The sequence below is a fragment of the Carlito syrichta genome, unplaced genomic scaffold, assembly GCF_000164805.1.
Source record: "Carlito syrichta isolate Samal-C Ts95f unplaced genomic scaffold, Tarsius_syrichta-2.0.1 Scaffold315958, whole genome shotgun sequence".
Taxonomy (NCBI): Eukaryota; Metazoa; Chordata; class Mammalia; order Primates; family Tarsiidae; genus Carlito; species Carlito syrichta.
The window spans coordinates 226,028-249,682 of NW_007260054.1; the positions used below are offsets into that span (position 1 = coordinate 226,028).

The following is a 23,655-nucleotide window of genomic DNA, read 5'->3' on the forward strand; positions in this document are numbered from 1 at the left end:
CCACTTTGTTCCCGGGAGCTGCCGGCTGGTGGAGGTGAGGGAGTCGGCCCAGGGGTCTCCACGAGGAGCCGGGACCGGGGAGGAGGACGACCCACGACCGCGGGGGCGCGGGGGGCTCTCCGGGCGCATCCCGCGCAAGTGGGAGGCCGGGCCGGGAGTCGTCCCGGTGCCGCCTTTCCGGCGTCGGAGCCCAGGGCGGCGCCACCGCGTGTTTACCTCGGCGCCGGCAGCCGTCGGTGTTATCCTTTCCAGCCACTGCGGCAGGGAGCGAGGAGGTGCAGGTTTTGTTTTCGAGTTCGCTGTGTCTGCTCCTGGGGACGAAGAGGGGTTTCCATTTCTCCAGTTCTTCGTCTTGTGGTTCATAGTCCTCGGTCCTACAAGTTCGCAGCTTTGAGAAAGGAGGAGGAAAGGTAGCAAATCAGAAATAACAGTATTGGAGGTGACAACTTAACTGAACTCAGTTTGTACGAGGCACTCGTGTTACGCGCTTTGCGGGCTTTACTTTAATCCTCATAACTATGAAATACTGCTGTTGTTTTATTTTGCAGATGAAAAAACTAAGGCATAGACGGGGCGACGACCCGAGTTCGTTCAGTAAGGTTGGAGCCGGGGATTCAGTTAGGGTTTGTTTGACTCTCAGGCTTTGAACCACTGGGCAGTTTTGCAAAAGAGAACTGGGAGATTCATCCCTGGTGTCTCCCCATCCGCTGCCCGCTTCATGTCAGGCCCCCAGCTTTCATCAGTCCACAGAATACATCCGGCACTGGCTGTAAAAGACTGCTAATGCCCAGATTAATAGGTCTTTTGGAGACCGGAGAGAATAAAGGTGATGGTGGTTTTTGAGAATGCAAAGTTTTTGTGCTTTCAAAATGTATTTAGTGTTTTTAAATGACAGAGTCTTTTAGGGTAAAATTAGGACAGATGGTCTATTTAAACCTCTCTGTTCCTTAAACCGTGCTGCGTGCATGTTGCATGTTTGTTTTCGAGTGTGGGTGTGTTGTGTAAAGGTTAATCTACTGTCACAGTGGTAGTTCAGGAAAGAAAATGGCTTTTTATGTTTTCTTTCATTAAACATGGAACGACTAAGACTTTGGCACATACCTTTGTTCTCTCAAAACCTGTAGGATTAAAACTTGCTCCTGAGCATGGGAATTGTTTTATAGGTAATGTTAGAAAAGCAACCCTTAGTGGTCCTTGTTAATAAAACTGTCTTTGGGGTACAATAGGGTGACAGCAGGAGTTAGACCAATTTCATCTAAGTAGTCAGGGGATTTTAAGAAATTCTTTAAAGCCTAGGAGTGTCTACTCAAAGGTCTGCCTCTAGGGGAATTAAAAAAAATATATTAAACTGTCAAATTAAAAGTTTCTGAAAATATTACTAACAGTATTACTATTATGTTTGCCACTAAAAAAATTTTGTTTTTTGTTTTTGAGTAGGAGTCTCACTCCGTCGCCCAGGCTGGAGAGCAGTGGCAAGCTCACGGTCTCCCCAGCGTCGACTCCCTGGGCTCCGGCGATCCTTCCGCCTCAGCCTTCCAAGTAGCGGGAACTACAGGCACGCGCTACTACACCGGCTAGTCTGATTTATTGTAGAGATGAAGTCTCACCATGTTGCCCAGGCTGGTCTCAAACTTGCGGGCTCAGGCAATCCTCTCGCCTGGTCCTCCCAAAGTGCTGGGATTACAGGCTTGAGCCACCGTGCCCAGCCGCCACTAAAATTTAAGAAGATTCCTCCTCCATCTATTAGTGATATTTTATTTTTTACTTTTGTGCAACATTTTGGTAAAAATTAATGCAAGTGTGCTAAAGTAGGAATCTCTGACCTAGAGTACTGTTTTGTGCCATTGAGAAATAGCTATTTATCTCCCATTGCTTATACAATTTGGTATCATTTGATTAGATAACATAATAAGAAAAGTAACTCTACATTTACTTTAATTTTTCAAGAATTTTTTTGGTGTCTAGAAATCTGATCACATAAAGTGGTTGAATTCCATACATCCAAGGGTACCAGGCATCTAGTTTAGAGTAACTTAAACTGATGTTAGGTCTTCTTTACACATGTAATGAAAATTGAGAAAGTAAACATCAAGCAAGCAAAATATTTTCAACTCTTTATTTTGGTCTGGGTGAACTAGACAGCTTTTTATTCTTTCATTCTGAGTACCCTGAAGTGTTTGGACATTCCTGTGTTATATCAACTAAAATAATTTATGGAGTGAAAGTTCAAAGTGATTTTTTTTTAGAGGGATGTTTCTTTTCCTTAAAAACCCCAACAAAACAATATACCTTTAAAAAGCTTCAGACAGAGTACTGTTAGAGATTTCTGTTTGGCATCTTTTTAATTTCAGTGTAATGCATATTTGGAGGAAAATTACCTTGTTTAAGTAAATGAAGCTCCTTCCACTCTATTCAGACTCTGCGGTAAGGATAATATAGAAAATGTTAGAAATGTAGAATTTTAAAGCTAGAAGAGCCTTAGTCATCTTGTCCAAATGCCTCATTTTACCAGTGTGGAATTAGATCAACAGAGATGGAATAACTTCTCCATACGACAGTTTGTGGCAGAATAGATAAAACCTGGATCATGTATGAAAGCAAATGTAGACCCAGAGGATTGAGACAAAATTCAGTGTATTTAGCTTGACCACAGCTTTTGCAAGAAGACTCAAGTTCTGATTGCAGCTTTTTACCTTTTACTGTGGACAAAACTTTTTAACATCTTTAGACTTCAGGTTGCTGACTTTGGAAATAATATCTTCCCTTACAAAGCTGTTCTTGTGATCAAAAGGTATGATGTGTGTTTATATAAAACGATAGTTTTCAAATAGAAGGTTGTACTGTATCATTTCCATTTCAGTAAATACTTGCAGTTCAGATCCTTTCTCAAAAGAGTAAAGAATTCTTGGCCAGCTAGGCGACCTAGAGTAGTGACTGATGCCCATAATCCTGGCATTTTGGGAAGCCAAGGTGGGGGAGGTGTTGCTTGAGGCCAGGAGTTTGAGAACAGCCTGGGAAACAAAGTGACACACTGTTGCTACAAAAAATAGAAAAATCAGCCAGGCATGATGGCAATCACCTATAGACACAGTTACTCAGGAGGCTAGGGTGGGAGGATTGCCTGAGCCCAGGAGGTTGAGGTTGTAGTGAGCCGTGATGGCACCACTGCATGAGAACCCTGTCTCAAAAAAAAGAAGAAGAAGAATAAATCTTGGCTGATCGCAGTGGCTCATGCCTATAATCCCAGCAAAGGGATTACAGAGGCCAAGGCGAGAGGATTGGTTGAGCCCAGGAGTTCAAGACCAACCTGGGCAACATAGCAAGACCTTTGTCTCTACAAGAAATTTTTTAAAAAAATTAACTGGATCTGGTGGCACATGCCTGTAGTCCTAGCTACTCAGAAGGCTGAGGCAGGAGTATCACCTGAGCCTAGAAGGCAGTGAGACTCTGACTCAAATAAATAAATACATAATTTTTAAACATTGACATCTGACTACTAGGTATTATGCACTGTTTCATATTTTCTTCTAGGAACCTTAGTATCCCAGGGTATCAAGAGAGAAAGTTGCATTTTCTCCCTGCAACCTTAATTTCTTTTTAAGTGTATTATATTTCCTAAAGATCCTTGCTCTTGAAACTGAATACTGTATTTCATCACCTAAGATACTTTTGATTAGATAATCTAGGCTCTTATTTTAAGATGCACTAGGACAGCAAAAACGCTGCCAAATTATGGCACATTAATAAGATTTAAATATTTTTCATTCATTTAGTAGACATTAAAATGAGGAAAAAGTATGCTTCACAGAATTGATGAAGTACACAGAGCTCTTGGTTCACTGTTTAATAAGCTTTGTGGATTGCATAACACTTTGGCTTTGATTTCTAGTTTTTCTTTTTAAAGGGGAAAGATATTGTCACTTCTAGAAAGGTAGATGGCACGTTTTGGTTTCTTTGAATAAGAGAAATGAATCTTTATAAAAGCCTTGAACTTTCCTGGAGTTCAAGAGCACAGTGATCCTCAAAGTGTAGTCTCCACCGTAGTCGGCATTACCTGGGAACTTGGTAGGAATACAGATTGTCAGATTCCACCCCAGCCCTGCAGGATCTGAAAGTCCTCCAAGTGATTCTGAACCACACTGAAGCTGGAGAACCACCAGCCTGAGAATGGCCGCATGTTCATTTGCTTCTCTTGTATGAAGCAAGAAACAGAATCATTTATCTTTTACAATATTTGTCCAAGAATCTTTTTTGAGTCAGGATCTTGTTCTGTTGCTCAGGCTGGAGTGCAGTGAACGATCACAGATCACCGCAGTCCCCAACTCCTGGGCTCAAGCAGTCCTCCTGTGTAAGCCTCCCACATAGATGGGACTGCTGGTGCATACCACCATATCTAATTTTTTTTTTGTAGAGACAAAATTTTGCTATGTTTGTTGCCCTGGCTGGTTCCCAGGAATCTTTACAGTATTTATCTCTTATTAAATTGTTTTCTCATTGTCTGCTACTACTAGACTTGGCTTGTTTTCTTCTCTTTACAGTTCTGTCTTTGTAGAGCTGTTTTCTTGCAGAATTCAAAGACAATATTTTGTTGGCTGAAATCCTTGTTTTCATAGATCAGTTGGTGGCTTAGAGCCAAGTTTTCCAACAGCCTGGATGAAATTTCTGTCAACTTTTTTTTTTTTTTTTTTTGAGTTGGAGTCTCACTCTGTCGCCCAGACTGGAGTGCAGTGGCCGCTCCCGGCCACCGCAGCCTCGACCTGCTGGGCTCTGGCGATCCTTCTGCCTCAGCCTTCCAAGTAGCTGGAACTACAGGCGCGCGCTACCATGCCCGGTTAATTTTTGATTTATTGTAGAGATGAGGTCTCGCCAAGTTGCCCAGGTGGGTCTTGAACCCCCGGGCTCAGGCAATCCACTCACCTCAGCCTCCCAAAGGCGAAGGATTACAGGCTGAGCCACCGAGCCCGGCTTCTTTCAACTTTTAAAATGTCTTGAATTTGGTTGAACTAAAGAAGTGTAATCCTAAGAATTTACCTTTACTGGGTTTCCCTGTTAGTGTTTTCATTTTAGGTTTTTCATATGCTAGAAATACCTGATATTGGTATCTTTGTTTTAGATGTGTATGTAGTCTAAGTACTTTAACTGAACTAAGGGCTAACAAGGAAAGGTCTTCGTTTATTGTATACATAGTTTATGTTTTTGACAGCTCAGAATTACATGACTGTGACAACTCTTGAAATGGCCTCAAATTGGTAAAATTTAACTTTTTTTTCCCAAATAGTAAACTAGTCTTTATGCAAGAGTCAGGGAGGAAACTTGGTGTTACCCATCTTGGGAAAAGGGAACATTTTTGAAACTAAGCCTTGGAAACACAGAAGTTAAATTGTTTCCTAAATAGTGGTTCTTTTTCTGCATGTTAGGGATTTTTTTTTCACAGCGGTACAGATAAATTTTAAAATATTTTAATTTTTGTCTTATCCTCAATCTGTGATTATTAATCTTAATTGTTCCATATAGGAAAATTTAGGTTAACTGAGGAACTTACCAATTTGATTAAACTTAGAAAGCATATTAGTGTTGTAAAGACCAAATTTATTTTTCTCCATATAAATTCTTTTGAAATGTTGAATAATTCTCTTATCAGACCCATTAAAATAGGATAAGCCATTGAGATTTAAAATAAAATTTAGGAATAAAATCTGAAGATCAGAAATGTCAACTTGTAAATATATTGACTGATAAGACCCAAAATAATCAGGCCATAAAATAAGTACGCTTGGGGCAGGGGAGGGGTAAAAAAAATAAATAAGTAAGCTTAAAACAAAGAGCACCTTCTGTCATCTGTTTAGGAGCAAGACAAATAGTACATTTTTATAAATTAAAGAACATAGTTAAAGTTGATGTTTATTATTTAGGTTCTTGGAGCAAAAGTAAAAAAAAGAATTTCTGTTTTTTACTCATTTGGGCATTATCAATCATAAAAATACAATTTTCTATTTACATAGGATATGTAAATCTAACTATGTAATTCCTTGTAATATCACCTTATGTTCTTTTCCTTGGGTAAGATTAAAATTTTTTCTTAAGTTGTACAGTTTTTAATACAGGTTGTTTCATCTTTGGGGATTTTTTGTTTTTTTGAGTCAGAGTCTTCTGTCACCCAGGCTGGAGTGCAGTGGCACGCTCACGGCCACCACAGCCTGGAATTTCTGGGCTCAGGTAATCCTTCTGCCTCAGTCCAAGTAGCTGGAACCACAGGCATACGCCACCACACCTGGCTCATTTTTTTTGAGTTGGAGTCTCACTCTGTTGCCCAGACTGGAGTGCAGTGGCCGCTCCTGGCCACCGCATCCTCGACCTGCTGGGCTCCAGCGATCCTTCCACCTCAGCCTTCCGAGTAGCCGGAATTACAGGCATGCGCTACCACACCCGACTGATTTTTTTATTTATTTTGGAGATGAGGTTTTGCCAACTTGCCCAGGTGGGTCTCAAACCCGCGGGCTCAGGCAATCCACTCACCTCAGCCTCCCAAGGCATGGGATTACAGGCTGAGCCACCGAGCCCAGCTCATTTTTTAATTTATTGTAGACAAGGTCTTGCCACGTTGCTCAGGCTGGTCTCCATACCCTGAGCTCAGACAATCCTCTTGCCTCAGCCTCCCAAAGTGCTGGGATTACAGGCGTGAGCCGCCATGCTCCGCTTAATTAATCTTTGTTATAACTGAATATTAGAATTGACTTGCAGATAGGAGACATGAATTAAAGTGTTTAGAGTTGAGATATTTAGTGAACAATGATGATGACTAGTTTCTTTGAGACTTATTTTCAAAGTAAATAATCCTTTTTTCCCCCTTTCTCCTTTTAGGAGGAAGTTAATATCCCCAATAGGCGGGTTCTGGTTACTGGTGCCACTGGGCTTCTTGGCAGAGCTGTATACAAAGAATTTCAGCAGAATAATTGGCATGCTGTTGGCTGTGGTTTTAGAAGAGCAAGACCAAAATTTGAACAGGTTAATCTGTTGGATTCTAATGCAGTTCATCATATTATTCATGATTTTGAGGTATGGTTTCGTTTAACATATATATGAAGTATATAAAGAGTGTCTGGATGATATAGAAAATGTCTTTGCTTTCAAGGAAGTTACGGTCCTTGAAGGCTCTAACCTGTTATGCAGCAACAATATATAGTGGTTTTTTTTTTTTTTAGTATGGTAAGGCATGTATAATTCATGAAAAGGTTAGATTGATTCAGGTTGGCAAAGACAGAAATATGAAGCATTTTATCAAAGCTTAGTTTGTAGAGTGCCTTCTAAGTAATACTTCGTCTACAAATGCCTTTTGAATGGTACTGTAAACCTAACAACACTGTAAAATATTATTTCCATTTTAGAGCTGAGCAAGCGGGCTCAGAAATTAAATAACATGCTGGACATAGTCACAGAAAAAGTATAAAGTCATAGAAAAATTGAGGTTTTATTTCACCACTGATGAAATCTAGAGTTCAGGTTATGTCTGAAAGTGTAGTCCAAGGAGCACCTACATCAGGATCACTTAGGAAACTTGTTCTCAGGCCTTGCTCCCAGAGATTTTCATTTAATTAATCTGTGATGAGACCCAGGATGTTATTTAAGAAGCATCCCAGAATTATGTACATTCAGGTTTGAAAACATTTCTCAGATCATACTTCTTCAAGTAATTCTTGAAGGAGAAAGCTTGGTATGCGTGTTCCCTAGCTCTGCCTGTTGGTGGCTTTCCCAGATCTTAGAGCTAGCTCAGGTGCTGGGAACCAGATACCACCTTTTCCACTAGCTTTGAATCCTGGCTTCTCCCACAGTGCCTGTCCTCTAGGTGACATATTAAATGTTCAACTGGAAATATAATTTTTGTGACTAGTTTTTTTTTTGAGTTGGAGTCTCACTCTGTCACCCAGACTGGAGTGCAGTGGCCACTCTCGGCCACCGCAGCCTCGACCTGCTGGGCTCCGGCGATCCTTCCGCCTCAGCCTTCCAAGTAGCCGGAATTACAGGCATGTGCTACCATGCCCGGCTGATTTTTGATTTATCTAGTACAGATAAGGTCTCGCTGCCCAGGCGGGTCTCGAACCCGCGGGCTCAGGCAATCCACTCACCTCAGCCTCCCAAAGGCACGGGATTACAGCCTGAGCCACTGAGCCCGGTTTAGTTTATTTTTTTAACAATTGGCTAAAGAGATTTGAATATATTAATTTGCAGTTGATATTTTCTCTTTGGCAGAGATTTATTAAATATTTAGGTTTTATATATATATATATATTTTTTTTTTTTTTTTTTTTTTGAGTTGACATCTCACCTCTTTTCCCAGGCTGGAGTGCAGTGACATGCATGCTCACAGCCACCCCAGCATCAACCTGCTAGGTTCCAGCGATCCTTCCGCCTCAGGTTCTGAGTAGTTGGAACTACAGACGCGTGCTACCACGCCCGGCTATTTTTTATTTTATTGTAGAGACAAGGTCTCGCCAAGTTGCCTGGGCTGGTCTCAAACCCATGAACTCAGGCTGTCCACTCACCTTGGCCTCCCAAAGTGCTGGGATTACAGGCTGAGCCACCGAGCCTGGCCCTAGGTAATATTAATTGCATAAATGATAGGTCTTTTCTCTCATCCAAACTGGGGACAAAGCTTGTTTTGATGGAGAAATACAGTTGTTGACACAGTTTTTTCTAGTTTTGTCTAAGGATTACTAAATTACTCTTTCCTTCTCAGTGCCTATATATATTTTACAGACTCTTGAACCTTGGGAGAAAAAAGAGAAGCATGACAGAACCATATTAAAACTACCATGGGCTGGATGTAGTGACTCATGTCTATAACCCCAGCCCTTTGGGAGACCAAAGTGGAAAAATCATTTGAGGCCAGGAGTTCAAAACCAGCCTATATGACGTATTGAGACCCCATTTCTTAAAAAATATTAAAAATTACAATTATTTCTTCTTAGTTAAGGGAATGGTGATTTAATGCACTGGATTAACTTACTGTAAGAAGGCTATAATTCCTCTGTTTCATTCTGTTTGGGGTTAAAAATACATAAATGCTTAACTTCCAGCCCCATGTCATAGTACATTGTGCAGCAGAGAGAAGACCAGATGTTGTAGAAAATCAGCCAGATGCTGCTTCTCAACTTAATGTGGATGCTTCTGGGAATTTAGCAAAGGAAGCAGGTAATGATGGCTTTATAAAATCTTCATAAAATATTAAATGATCGCTAAGTTTTTAAAGACTAAAGTTCTGTAGATTGTAAGATTTGTTTTTATAAATCATGAAGAACAACCATTCTAAATTTCATTAAAGAATAATGACATGTAAAAATTTAACAGATTTATCTTTTTTTTGTAGCTGCAATTGGAGCATTTCTCATCTACATTAGCTCAGATTATGTATTTGATGGAACAAATCCACCTTATAGAGAGGAAGATATACCAAGTCCCCTAAATTTATATGGCAAAACAAAATTAGAAGGCGAAAAGGCTGTCCTGGAGAACAATTTAGGTAAGACATAATCTCTCTAGCCCTGATTGTTTTCAAAAGGACTCCTTTTTATGATTTATACATATATAGAGAGAGAATTTTTTAGTTTAAAAAAATTAGTCAAGGACTACAAATCCTGAGAGAAAAACTGGAATGCATTTAATAAAAAAGAAAAATAAGAATTTTTTATATTCTAAAGGTTAACTACTTTGTGAATTCTTCCTTATAAAGAATGAAAATTCCCATAAATTCTGCCTCAGGGAGATAAGCACCAAGTGTAGTTATGTATGAAATCATTTTGTGTACCCAAATATATATGTGTATGTTGCTTCGTTACCTGATTTTTCCTCCACATCTTTGCCTTTCAGTACATGTTGAGCCAGCTCTGAGGTATCTTATTGCTATCGGTAGCTGCATAGTACTTAATTTAATGATCTCCTGCACTAAAATGACCGCCTTAGGCTGTACCTATGTCCTTGTAAAGCAGCCCCTGGTATAGGATACCTTACTAATGGACATCTGGTTTTTCAGTGGTCTTGTATTCTAAATTATCCTGCAGAAGTCATGCTTGAATATATTTGTTTTGGTCTGTTTTGTGCTGCTATAACAGAACACCACCAACTAAACAACTTATAAAGAACATACATTTATTTCTCTTAGTTCTAGAGGCTGGGAAATACAAGATCAAGGTGCCAGCAACTGGTGAAGGTCTTTTTGCTCCATCCTCCGGAGGGTAGAAACAATGTTTCCTCACATGGCAGAAGAGTAAAAAGGGATAAGGTCCTTCCTTCAAGCCCTTTTGTAATGGCACCAATCTTTTTATGAGGGTAGAGCCCTCATGACCTGAAAAGCCTCCCAGAGCGCGCATGGCCCACCACTGTTGCATTGGGGATTAAGTTTCAACATGAATTTAACTTAAAAAGAAAATGTAGCCAGGCTCAGTGGCTCAACCTGTAATCCCGCGCCTTTGGGAGGCTGAGGTGAGTGGATTGCCTGAGCCTGCTGGTTCGAGACCCGCCTGGGCAGGCGAGACCTCATCTCTACAATAAATCAAAAAAAATTAGCCGGGTGTGATAGCGCGCCAGTAGTTCCTGCTACTTGGAAGGCTGAGGCGGAAGGATCGCCGGAGCCCAGCAGGTAGAGGCTGCGGTGGCCGGGAGCGGCCACTGCACTCCAGTCTGGGTGACAGAGTGAAACTCCAACTCAAAAAAAAAAAGAAAATGTTTGTCGATTTTAGTTAAGGATATTCACTATCCAAAGACTATTGTATCCCCTCATCAGGGACTAATATATAAGTACCTCAAAATTCCTTAATCAATCGTAAGAATAATGTGAACACTCACATACCCTTTACATAAATTTGCCAAATGTTAATGTTTTGCCACATTTGTTTTTTGTTTGTTTTTGTTTTTTGAGTCAGGGTCTCATTCTGTCACCCAGGTTGGAGTACAGTGGCACAATTAGGGCTCACTTATAGCCTCAACCTCCTGGGCTCAGGTGATCCTTCTACTTTAGCCTCCTGAGCAGCTGAGACTATAGGCAGATGCCACCAAGCCTGGTAAATTTTTTGATTTTTTTTTTTCTTTTCTTTCTTTTTTTTTTTTTGTAGAGACAGGGTCTCGCTGTATTGCCCAAGCTCTTTTCAAATTCCTGGACTGAAGAGGTCAGGTCCTCCAACCTGGGCCTCCCAAAGTACAGGGATTATAGGCATGAGCCACCGTTCTCAGCTCACATTTGTTTTATACATATACTTTTGCCAAACCCATTGATAGTTAAATTTCATCCCCAAATACGTCATTATGTCTCCTCTAACAGCAAGAATTTTCTTTACATAATTACAATGCAGTTATCACACTCAGGAAATTTGACATTATAATATAGTTCTGCAATAAAATATAGGTCTATTCAGGAATTTTCCCAGTTGTCCCAAAAGATTATTTTTTAATCTAGCATCCACTCAAGTGCTGTCTATTACATTTGGTTGTCGTGATTTTATTTTTAATGATCATAATAATGTAGGAGTGTTTTCTTTGAGTTGGAGTCTCTTTCACTCCGGCTGGAGTGCAGTGGCACAATCAGCTCACTGCTGCCTTGACCTCCTGGGTTCAGGCAATTCTTCCGCCTCAGCTTCCTGAGTAGCTGAGACTACAGGTGCCACCACACCAGGCTAATTTTTTGTAGGGACCAGATCTCCCTATGTTGCCCAGGCTGGTCTCAAACTCTTGTGCTCAAGCGATTCTCCTCCCTTGACCTCCAAAGTGCTAAGATTACAGGCATGAGCCATTGTGCCTGGCATTAGAAGTTGTATATAAAAAATATTTCAAATGACAGAAGACACTTAGCAAATATGATCTTGCATATTTTAAAAATTGGTCTTATTGCAAGTGAATGTGTCATTTGGGCATATTTTTATTAAAAGGCAAGATTTTTCCTTTGTTTAAATCCACACACCTTCCTCTTACAACAAAAGTTAAGAACCAGTCAGCTTTAAAATATTAACTCCTCTGATTCATCTCTAGGAGCTGCTGTTTTGAGGATTCCTATTTTGTATGGGGAAGTTGAAAAGCTTGAAGAGAGTGCTGTGACCATTATGTTCGATAAGGTACAGTTCAGCAACAAGTCAGCAAACATGGACCACTGGCAGCAGAGGTTCCCCACACACGTCAAGGACGTAGCCATGGTGTGCCGGCAGCTAGCGGAAAAGCGAATGCTGGTGAGAGTCTTGGAAGGAAGGGCTCCCCCGCTTCCATCTCAGCAGAGATCCACTTCGTTGTTTTCATGCTTGAGCTTTTATAGCTATCCTTGGAGTATTAATGAGTGAAAGCTTAAAGTGTCATTTTAAAGCTAGAAGACCAGGCCGGGTGTGGTGGCTCACACCTATAATCCCAGCACTTTGGAAGCTGAAGGCAAGAGGATTGTCTGAGCCCACAGGTTTGAGACCAGCCTGGGAAACATGGCAAGAAATTGTCTTTACAATGAATCAAAAAATTAGCCGGGCATGGTAGCGCATGGCTGTAGTTGCAGCTACTTGGAAGGCAGAGACAGAAGGATCTCCTGAGCCCCAGCAGGTCAAGACTGCAGTGGCTCTGAGTGTGCCACTGCTTTCCAGCCTGGGTGACAGAGGGAGATTCTGATTCATAAGAATAAAAAATAAAACTAGAAGATCAAACAAAAGTTTATAGATAGTAGACTATATTCATAAAGAGCAAAAATATGCCCTGTGTTTGAATTTATGTATTATATACTGTAGACTCCGTTATTTATTTTATTGCAAGATGATGAAAAACTTGTACTTTTTCTTTGGGTAACAAAATAATCACCTTATGTCTTTTAAGAAGGTACTTAAGATACATAATACCAAAGAAGAAGTCAAGTAGGTATTCATTTTAGCTACTTTAAGAATAATTTGTATTTTTTTAGACACTTGAATCGTAGTTAATTTTAAACATTTCAAAAAGTCGGTACTTAAATACTATATCCATATAGAGAAGACTAGAGACCAATTAGTTTAGAATATTGATAATAGTGTAACCACAGTTTCTTAATATAAAAAATGTATATATATTTTGAATACCTACCATGACAGTATGTAAGAATGTTTAACTAATTATAATTAGTTTATCTTGAAAAATGGTTCTGTTAAGTTTTGGTTTTAGCTTAGAATAATTAAAAATACTCACTAAATTTTACTGTGTTTCCATAAAAATATCCAGTCATTTTTAGCATTCCCACTAATTGGAGCCTTTTTTCTTTTTTAATTTTAAAAATTCTTAAAACTGAATTCTGGAAATTGCTTTTTTATGTTTAGGAAATATTTGTAGGAATTTGATTTTAGACATCTTGTCAAAAGCATTCCAGGAAAGGAGGGTTGCATTCTAGTCCTTGAACTTGTAAAATTAGCCTTCTTGTCAAACCTTTTCTACTCAGCTCAAAAAGTTGAAACTGTTTTGCATTTATTGTATTCTTAGGATCCATCAATTAAGGGAACTTTTCACTGGTCTGGCAATGAACAGATGACTAAGTATGAAATGGCATGTGCAATTGCAGATGCCTTCAACCTCCCCAGCAGTCACTTAAGACCTGTAAGTGCATGATGTTTAAAACCTTCTCCAGATTCAATAGTATAGTTTGTATTATTTGGTAACATTTTTCTTGTTTTGGATAACTTCCTTTCTCAGTACTAATCACAACGAACTTTACTTGAATGTTGGCAGTTTATCATGCAGTTTATCATGCTAAATTATCATTTTAAAAAAGATCATGAGTATTGAAGTTTGTAGAAAAAGTATTTATTGTCTTGACCAAGCCCGGTGGCTCACACCTCTAATCTCAGCACTTTGGAAGGCCAAGGCGAGAGGAGTTTAAGACCAGCCTAAACAACACAACGAGACCTCATCTCTACAAAAAAAAAAAAAAAAATCAAAAAATTTAGCTGGACATGATGGCATGCACCTGTAGTCTCAGCTACTCAGGAGGAAAGATCACTTGAGCGCAGGAGGTTGAGGCTGTGATAAGCCGTGATGGTGCCGCTGCACTCCAGCCTGGGTAACAGAGTGAGACCCTGACTTTAAAAAAGAAAAAAAAAGCAATGTCTTGTTTGTAGCAGGTATTTTGTTTATCTAGAATGGTCAAATCAGATTTCTTGCACAATGAAGTAGCAAAATGAAGTAGCAAATATAAAACCTCAAGATGTGGCCTTTCATTTACTTTTTTTGTGCTTGCTTTGTTTAGATTACTGACAGCCCTGTCCTAGGAGCACAGCGCCCAAGAAATGCTCAGCTTGACTGCTCCAAATTAGAGACCTTGGGCATTGGCCAGCGAACACCATTTCGAGTTGGAATCAAAGAATCCCTTTGGCCTTTCCTCATTGACAAGAGATGGAGGCAAACAGTCTTTCATTAGTTTGTTGTTTTGTTTTTGTTTCTGTTTTTGTTTTTTTAATGAAAAGTACAGTATGTGGCACTTTTTAAAGATAAAAGGAAATAGTTTTGTATGAGTACTCTTTAATTGTGACTCTTATGATCTTTCAGGTAAATGATGCTCTTGCACTAGTGAAATTGTCTAAAGAAGCTAAAGGGCAGTGATGCCTTGTTTGCCGTAATTTTTCTCTTTATCATTTTGTTCTGGCTTAACTTGTAATTTGAGCATATTAAATTATGATTCTTAAATATTTGAGAGCCAGAATGAAACAGATTGCTGTAGACTTTTTGTCTGGATGAAAAGCATTGTTCATTCCATAATCTCCATATTTTCAGGGGTTTTTGCAGCTATTGACCCTTTAATGTTGATTGTTTTAAAATGTGTGAAATACAAAAATCATTTGTTCATTATTTGCTTTGCTTGAGCTCAGATCAAAAATGTTTGAAGAAAGAAACTTTATTTTTGCAACGTACATACAGTTTTTATGCTTGAGATATTTCAACATTTATGTATATTAGAACTTCTACAGCTTGATGCCTCCTGCTTTTCTAGCAGTGTATGGTGAGCACTTGAGAGAGTGTGTATGTGTATTTTTTCCCTAGGCAAACTTTGAATGCAAACGTGTATTTTTTTAATATAAATATATAACTCCTTTTCACTCCATGTCGCTAAGTGATATTTCATATGTGTGGTTGTACTCATAATAATGGGCCTTGTGAGTCTTTTGACCCTTCATGAAGAGTAATAAAAAATATGTACTGCTGGCATGTAATGCTTAGTTTACTTGTATTCACTTCTCTTTTTAAATGTAAGGACCAAACTTCTAGTTGTTCTTTTGTTTTAATTTTTTGAAAATTACATTCTTATCATGTAACATCTGATGTATACAAAAGAATATAGCTATTATATATTGAGATATAAAACAACAATAAAATGAATGCTGGTAAATTTACCACTCGATTCAGAATGTTACAGATGGTATCTACTTGTGCCTGCTCACTTTTTAAACTAAAAATAATAGCTATATAATCTTGTTACATTATACAGTTGACCCTTTTGAAAAATTTGGAGGTTAGGAGTGTCAACACTCACAGTCAAAACTTAATTTGCCAAAAACTTAGTTACCAATAGCCTGCTGCTGAGTGGAAGGAACCCTTACTGGTAGCATGAACACTTGGCACATACTCTGTGTTTGTGTGTGTATATATACACCCACATATATATTATATAGATCATATATGATATATAATACATATATACATAAGACATTACATACAAAATGTGTTGTATATATATGTGTTATATATATACTGTATTCTTACAATAAAGCAAGCTAGAGAAAAGAAAATGCTATTTTAAAAAATATAAGAAAGAGAAAATATATTTACTATTCATTAAGTGGAAGTGGATAACCATAAATAAAGGTCTTCATCCTCATCTTCAGTGTTGAGTGGGCTGAGGAGTAGGTGCTGGTCTTGCTGTGGCAGAGGCAGAAGAGCATATGTGTATGTGGACCCACAGTTTAAACCCACGTTCAAGAGTTAGCTGTGGGTTTACAGACAATGTTTTTCTGAAAAATTGATAGTGTATGTGAGTGTATTACACATATTATGTAATTTTCAGCTAACGTTAACTTCAACAATATTTTAGGTCCTTAATAAGGAAGCCAGAAAGATCAAGTGACTTGTATGACTTGTCTTCTATTTAGAGGTCAGTGCAAACCCTGGTTTAAGATTTTCTGGTTTCACTTTTGGGATATTCTTCTCCCACATTATGATTTTATTCCCTCATTGGACACAAGGTATTTATTGCTAACTTCCTAATTTACTAAGAATTTAGGGTTAAGAGGAGATCAGTTTGGTTGCTTTGGTTATAATAGTAATTCTCAATTCCCTACTGTTTTGGAATTAACTGGAAAAATGTTACTGATAACCTGAGTCCTACCTGGACCAACTCAAATAGAAGAATTTCAGGGATTGAGGCTTGATAATCTGATTTTAATGTTTCCCAGGTGATTCTGAGGTTGCCAACCTGGCATTGCATTTGGTTGGCAACCACTGAATTAACACATTTTGTTGGGTTTTTTTTTTTTTTTTTCTAGTTACTACATTTCGTGTAGTACAAAATCAAGTTTCACAGAGTAAAAAGCATTATTCTTCAGCCACCCATTTTCTATCGATCGAAGAAACAGTGTAGATCAGTTCATTCCTTGCAAGTTTCTAGAGGTACTTTGCATATGTAAGAACACATGCTCACACACATACATGTTTCTCCTTTCACCATCACTCCTTTACACAGAGTGCCATAATACGTATTTTCCTGAACTTTTGAGGTTTTTTTACTTGGAGGTTGTTTTATATTAGTTATAAACAATGTCCTTTAAAAAAAAAAAAAAAAGTCATTAAACATCTTCAACCTTATAGAAAGTTGCCATGATAGCATAAAGATTGCCCATAATTTTTCTTTCCAGATCCCCCAGTTGGCAGCATTGAGCCATATTTATACTGTCATTTTTATTTTTCTCTCTTCACATGCACACACAGTATTGTATATCTTTTTTCCCCCTAAACCATTTAAGAGTAAGTTGAAGACACAATGCTTTACTATATACACTTTAGGGTATATTTTCTAAAAATAGTGATGTGCTTCCACATACCTCATGATATAATAATCCAAATCAAGAAATCAACGTTGACTTCAATTTTATAATCTACAAGCCCTATTGACATTTCATCAGTTGTCCCAATAATGTCCTTTATAGGTGTAAAGGGCAATAAATTATTCATTTCCAGAAAAGAGTAAGGTTTGCTGATGTGACCAAAAGACTAAACAGAGGAAGGCTAGTAACAGTCATGTCATTGAAGAACAATAAATGATTCATTGCTGACTTGACCAAAAGACAAAACAAAGGGAGATGTAGGAATAGTCATATCTTGGGGAAATAAAACTTACTTAAAAAGCTTGAACCCTCCAAATAGCAACAAGTACTTATTTTAACCTTTTTTGGACCCAAAACTGCTTAGGCAACATCTGGGAAAAATTGTGACCCCTGTATTTGTCAATGAGAAACCAGGGGAGGGGATCACACACTAGGAAATAAGAAACTTGTAACCACCTTGGGTGTGCCTGCCCACCAGACACACGATCTTACAAGACCATCATTAAAGTCTCATTTCTGCTGCTCTCCATGTCTGTGTCCATCCTTTGATTTTGAATGGGTGAGTTTGTTTCTCAGTTTGGATATTCTGCATCTATGGGAGGGGGACCCTAGCAGAGGGGGAGATGTGTTCCACCTGATTTCAGGTGGCCTACTCTGCTTGGGCACCTCGGCTGCTTGTGGGACTGCAGAGAAGCTCAAGACTGTAGTTCTAGAGGGAACAGAAGCGACACAGGAGGAAAAAACAAACAAAAAAACAGGCATTGCAGCAACCAGACAACCTCATACACAAGGCAAGGTAGGAAAAATTAGACTATAGGTACTACCTTGGTGGTTGGGGCAATCTCGGAGATTGACTGTGTATGTGACTGAATCGTATCACAGATACGAAGCAAGTCCCAATCCACTATATCATCCTCCTGCTAGGGAAACGGCTGGAGATGGTCGAAGCAAGTCTCAGGGTGCCCAAGAACCCTCCAGTAGGGAGGAGCAAGTGCATAGCTAAACTCAGGCACAGGCATCAACCAGGGAATATGAAAAACTAGTAAGTGGGGTTGAGTATTCAAGTTAGCTGAGAATGAGGAATAAAAATTCTAGGCCTAGGGAACCAAAAAAAGGCCGAATGTCCATATGGGAATGGCAACACCCTCCAGGGATGGGTGTTCAGCCAGCCAAGCAAAAGTACCCAAGTATAAATCCTGAGTGGGACAATAATTATCAAGAGGCTAGGACAAAAATGCAGGATCTGAGGGGGTTGCTAATTAAGGGAATCAGAGAATCAGCCCTGAGGTTTTAGGATGTCTCTAAGACTTTTGAGGCTCAACAAGACAAGGCAAAAACTCCAACTGCCCATTAGAGAGCTGGTAAGAATGATCCTGACAACACCCCAGGTGAATATTAGGGTACTAGAACTCAGATTAGTTTCTCAATTCACATAGGTGCCAGATATTTGGTCTACACATTCATGTTGGAGTTATAAATTTCAGAGTCCAAAGAGTTAACCTGCAAATACAGGATAAAATAGAGGCCTTTAAACACTATTTCTCTCTTTTTGCATGCTTTAAATCTGCTAGTAACTAAGCTACTGGTGTCGAGATAAGCTCACTGTTTCAAGGTTTTTTTTGTTTCTGTTTTTGGAATCAGAGTCTCACTCTTTCACCAGGCTGGAGTGCAGTGTCATCCTCTCAGATACCACAGCCTCGACTGCTGGACTCAGGTGATCCTTCCGCCTCTGCCTTCCAGGTGGTTGGAACCACGGGCACGCGTCACCTCACCCAACTAATTTTTTAATTTATTATAGAGATGAGGTCTCACCATGTGCGCAGGCTGTTCTTGAACCCCTGAGCTCAGGCACTCCTCTTGTCTTGGCTTCCCAAAGTGCTAGGATTATAGGCATGAGCCCTGTGCCTGACCACTGTTTTAAGGTAAAATTTAAAAAACATTGTTTTTCTTATACAGTTCAGCCAGTTCTAACTAAATTGTAAACATTGAAAACTCATTTAAAACTGAAGGATAAAAAGGTTAAAAAAAAAATCTGTCACCCAGGCTGGAGTGCAGTGGCACACTCATGGCCATCCCAGCATCGACCTGCTGGACTCTGGCGATCCTTCTACCTCAACCTTCCAAGTTGCCAGAACCAAAGGCACACGCTACTATGCCCAGCTAATTTTTTTATTTATTGTAGAGACGAGGTCTTGCCACGTTACTGGGGCTGGTCTCGAACCTGCAGGCTCAGACAATCCACTTGCCTCAGCCTCCCAAAGTGTTGGGGTTATAGGCTGAGCCACCAAGCCCAATCAGAAAAAAAAGTTTAAAAAAATACTTAGCCAGAAAATAACTTAAAATAATATCTAACCTTGTCTAAGATCTCAGTTTTCACAAGTAATTAAACAAACTGCTATAAATAAGTAAAAGGAAATATAAATAAGACAGTGCTTAAAGGTAAGCTCTTTGTGTGATTTGAAAATCTTAAAATTGTTTTAGAAGCTCATTAAATGTCTGGGTTACTTTCAATTAAGAAAGTTATAGTATGGAAAAATGTTTCTAAGCTTATGTAAAGAGTCTCATCTATAATATACTAAAATCTAACAAAAAGTTAAGAATTTCATGCTTCCTAGATTTTCACTAAAATTTTAGGTTATTTTATGTGATCTGGAGATTATTTAAAAGGTTATTTATTTTAAAATGAAGGAAAGAAAATAGTAAATAGAGAGATACAAAGAAAGTTAAGGGCATAAAGGTGTATTTTTAGTAAGGAAAGTTGCAAAGGAAAAAATAATTTTGTATATGAAAAAATTTTGTATGATAAAATTTTGCCCTAAAGTAAAATGACTGGTTATTTGGGAAAAAGGGAAATACAAGGCAAGACAGAGAGTTCAAGCATGTTGCCAATGGTATGTGGAAGTCAGGATAAGGTTCACAAGGGAATTTATGAAAGAAATCTCGGTATATGATTAAGTTGGTTATAACCTGTTCTTCAGTTCTAACTGCTGTTATGAATTGAAAGGTGCTTAATATTTTGGGAAACTAAGCTTTAAAAGGATTGAGGTTTTTTACATCATCATTTTGTATAGGAAAAAATCTTGTATGGTATATTTGTGTCCTGTAATAAAATGGTTAGTAATTTTTTAAAAAGAAAGTATAGGACAAAAATAAAAAGTTCAAGCATGTCAAAAAAATGGTATAAATATGTCAAAAATGGTATGTTAAAAGTTTGTAAAAAACAAAAGTAACTTACAATGACCTGTAATCCTGTGTTATAATATTAAGCTTTTAAAAAATGTAATAAGCCGGGTTCGGTGGCTCAGCCTGTAATCCCAGTACTTTGGGATGCCAAGGCGAGTGGATCGCCTGAGCCTGCAGTTTTGAAACCAGCCTGGGCAACTTGGAGAGACCTTGTCTCGACAACAACAACAAAAAAATTAGTGTGGTAGCACGTGCCTATAGTTCTGGCTACTTGGAAGGCTGAGGAGGAAGGATCGCTGGAGCCCAGCAGGTCGATGCTGGGGTGGCCGTGAGTGCGCCACTGTACTCCAGCCTGGACGATGGAGTGAGATTCAAACTTAAAAAAAAAAAAAATTGTAATACTTAAACTCTTCAAGTTCTTAATTCAATCTCTCTAAGGTGGGGTAAAAAAAAAAATAAACAAGCTTTAGAAGCCACATCTACCCCACACGCTCCTTCTGAACAGCCTGCAGACCAACCTGAAGACCTGGTACTAATTAAGCCCTGAAAGAAAGATTGACTTCAGCCCAGCTGGGAAGGCCCCTGTCAAGTACTCCTGACCACTGAGACCACCATACAGACAGCAAAAAAGGATTGTAGTCACTATACACGTGTTAAAGGACCAACAAATAATAAGGGGAGGGAAGAAAAACAGTGGGAGATGCACAAGGTGCCCAGAGAACCTAACTGTAAAGTTTAGTACTTGTCAAGTTTTACCTTGTATAGCTTAAAAAAAAAAAAAAAATCGGAGCCAGCTCTCACTGGTAAATGAATATCTCTTGTCCTAAGCAAATCTGAGGTAATCAGAAACTCCCTGTCTTAATTGGGGGCATGTATGGTGGACCACGCAGCACCAGGGGTGAACTGCTGCTATTCTGAGAGGACAAAAATAGACTTAGGAGCTATTGAGAGACCCAAGAAACCAAGAAACTTAAAAAATAATACTTGCTGTAAAAGTAGTGTTTAGTTCACTATATTTCATATATCCCTATCTCATGTTTACTATATATTTTGTGTATTCCTACCTCATGTATTTTATGAAATCTTAGTACTTTAAATTCTACCTCAAATGAAATCTTAGTACTTTAAATCCTACCTCAGACCCCATAGAATTAGGCATATGTCGGGTGCCGGGGTCATGATCAATTGTATAATGGCGTAAGTAGTGTTTATATTTAGAACTCTTGGGTTAAGCATTGTCAGCCCCAAATTAGTAGGCTAACTTCTGCTTTTACAACGGGATGTAAATGATAAAGCGATAAGCCCCTTTCAGACATTCCTACAAGGTGGCAGCAGACTCAGAGGCGCCAGCTGCTCTCTATCACCGGTTTTTATCCCAGTGATAATTTACACGCAGTGGCTATGTAAACCTGAAGAGAACAAAGACTTTTATAAAAGAAACCGCCTTGCTATAATATGCTTGTGATATTTTATAAATTCCCAGAATTAGCATATGAATTTCTACCCCACATTCACTGTATGTGTTTGCAGCATTCATATTTAAAACTTTGTTAAGTTTGGCTTTTGTTGTCCCATAATGACCATGTTATGTTATGTAAATGTTAAGCAAACAAGCTTTCCTAAGCATACCTTGGGATGGAAACCTAAAGGGCTAATGTAACCCTTTGCCTGCCGGCTCAGGTTACTTCATACGCAGGGACTATATGGACCTAATGTATCTAACATTCCACTCTGCCCATTAAGTGGGTTTCTGTCAATCACGGACAGCACCCACCAATACCAAGTGTTCCCGTACCCATTAGGAGAAATTACCCAATCATGTAAAATCAAGCTTAAAGTTCTTTCCCCTCCCTCTGTAATTGTGCATAAAAACTGCTTGCCATTGTGAATCGGGGCTCTGGTCCATGAAGCCTCTATGGGCTTCATGCGTGAGCCCAGACTCGAGCCTGAATAAAGACCCTCGTATGTTTGCATCAGAGCTGGCTCTTTGTGGTCTCTATCTCTCTCATTAGAGTCCCGGGTTCAACAATTCCATTTGGAGATCCTAGGGGATGGGATCATTTATCACCCAAATATGAAAGGTCACAAGCTCTAGAAATTTAAACAGATTATGGAGACACTAATGCCTGGGTAGAATGGGTCAAATTGTTGGTACTAGCTTTAAACAAAAGCAACTGATATGCATGTGCTGCGGGACAGCCACAAATGCAGGTTGTTTCATTCCCTCTCAGCTGGGACACAGACCCCATTGTGATGAGTTGTATGCTTGTCTTATACCAAGACAAGGATGTTTGGGGAAACAAGACTTGGAAGAGTTTGTCTCTGCTCTTTTCTGCACTGCAAAGATCAGACCGGAGGGCAATCCTCACCTTTTCCATAGGGTTAACGAATCACTCCTCATGTCTCTCTAGACAAGGGGTAGGTTTCACGATTCCTGTGGAAATTGAATCCAGCAGGAACTTCTTGAGCTTACACATCCCTCAAGCAAATGTATGGTGGTACTATGGAGGGAGGAGCCTGCGTAACTCGTTGCCATCCAACTACACTGGGACCTGGGCTTTGGTCCAACTGGCCATTCCATTCACCTTGCCATTTCGCTCTGGCTCAGAAACTGGGCATCAGCCTAGAAACAAGAGATCCCTATAGGGGTCATTTGACTCTAATGTGTATATTAACTCACTAGGAGTCCCTAGGGAAGTCCCTAATGAATTTAACGCCAGAAACCAAATAGGTGCAGGATTTGAATCAGCACTTTTTTGGTAGCCTACCATCAACAAAATTTTGCAAATTGAATTAATTATATTGACTGCAATTAAAAGTTTATAAACTATACTACAGTTGCTCTTCAAGGAGTAGCTAGCCAATTGTATATTGCCAGCAGGATAGCCTAGGAAAATTAGATAGCACTAAGCATATGTTAGTAGAGAAAGGAGGTCTGTGCTATGTTGGGAAGAAAATGGTGTACTTTTACTCCAAAATACTGCCTCTGATGGTACTATCACTAAGGTTTTACAGGGACAAACTGGTTAAAAAATGGTTTAAAAAATGAAAAGGTATGGTTGCCTGTGTTTTAACAACTCTTATAGCTACAAGCATGTGGGGCCATACAAACCAGTAAAAATGAATCACATAAATAAAAAAAGAGGAGGGAATTGTGAAGAACAATAAATCATTCATTTCCAGAAAATAAGGATTGCTAATGTGACCAAAAGACAAAACAGAGGGAGGCTGGTAATAGTCACATCATTGAAGAACGATAAATGATTCATTGCTGATGTGACCAAAAGACAAAACAAAGGGAGGCATAGTAACAGTCACATCTTGGAGTAATAAAACTTACTTAGAAATAAGAAAGCTGAAACCCTCCAATTAAATAGCAACAAGTACTTATTTTAAA

The 23,655-nt window shown here is 39.1% G+C and overlaps 1 protein-coding gene across 2 annotated transcripts in view; it reads left to right on the forward strand.

Moving 5' to 3' along the window:
• MAT2B (methionine adenosyltransferase 2B) overlaps positions 1 to 15,368 on the forward strand; it is a 17,948-nt gene extending 2,580 nt beyond the window's left edge. The window contains exons 1-7 of one of the 2 annotated variants that reach the window (XM_021706729.1): positions 8 to 34; positions 6,862 to 7,056; positions 9,075 to 9,189; positions 9,365 to 9,517; positions 12,016 to 12,209; positions 13,465 to 13,578; positions 14,228 to 15,368. In XM_021706729.1, the coding sequence (XP_021562404.1) occupies positions 12,087 to 12,209; positions 13,465 to 13,578; positions 14,228 to 14,398 (408 nt within the window). In that variant the 5' untranslated portion in view covers positions 8 to 34; positions 6,862 to 7,056; positions 9,075 to 9,189; positions 9,365 to 9,517; positions 12,016 to 12,086 and the 3' untranslated portion in view covers positions 14,399 to 15,368. Of the gene's footprint in view, positions 1 to 7; positions 35 to 6,861; positions 7,057 to 9,074; positions 9,190 to 9,364; positions 9,518 to 12,015; positions 12,210 to 13,464; positions 13,579 to 14,227 lie in introns of those variants that run through there. The other variant, XM_008073600.2, reaches the window with a different exon arrangement.
• Positions 15,369 to 23,655: the final 8,287 nt, after the last annotated feature.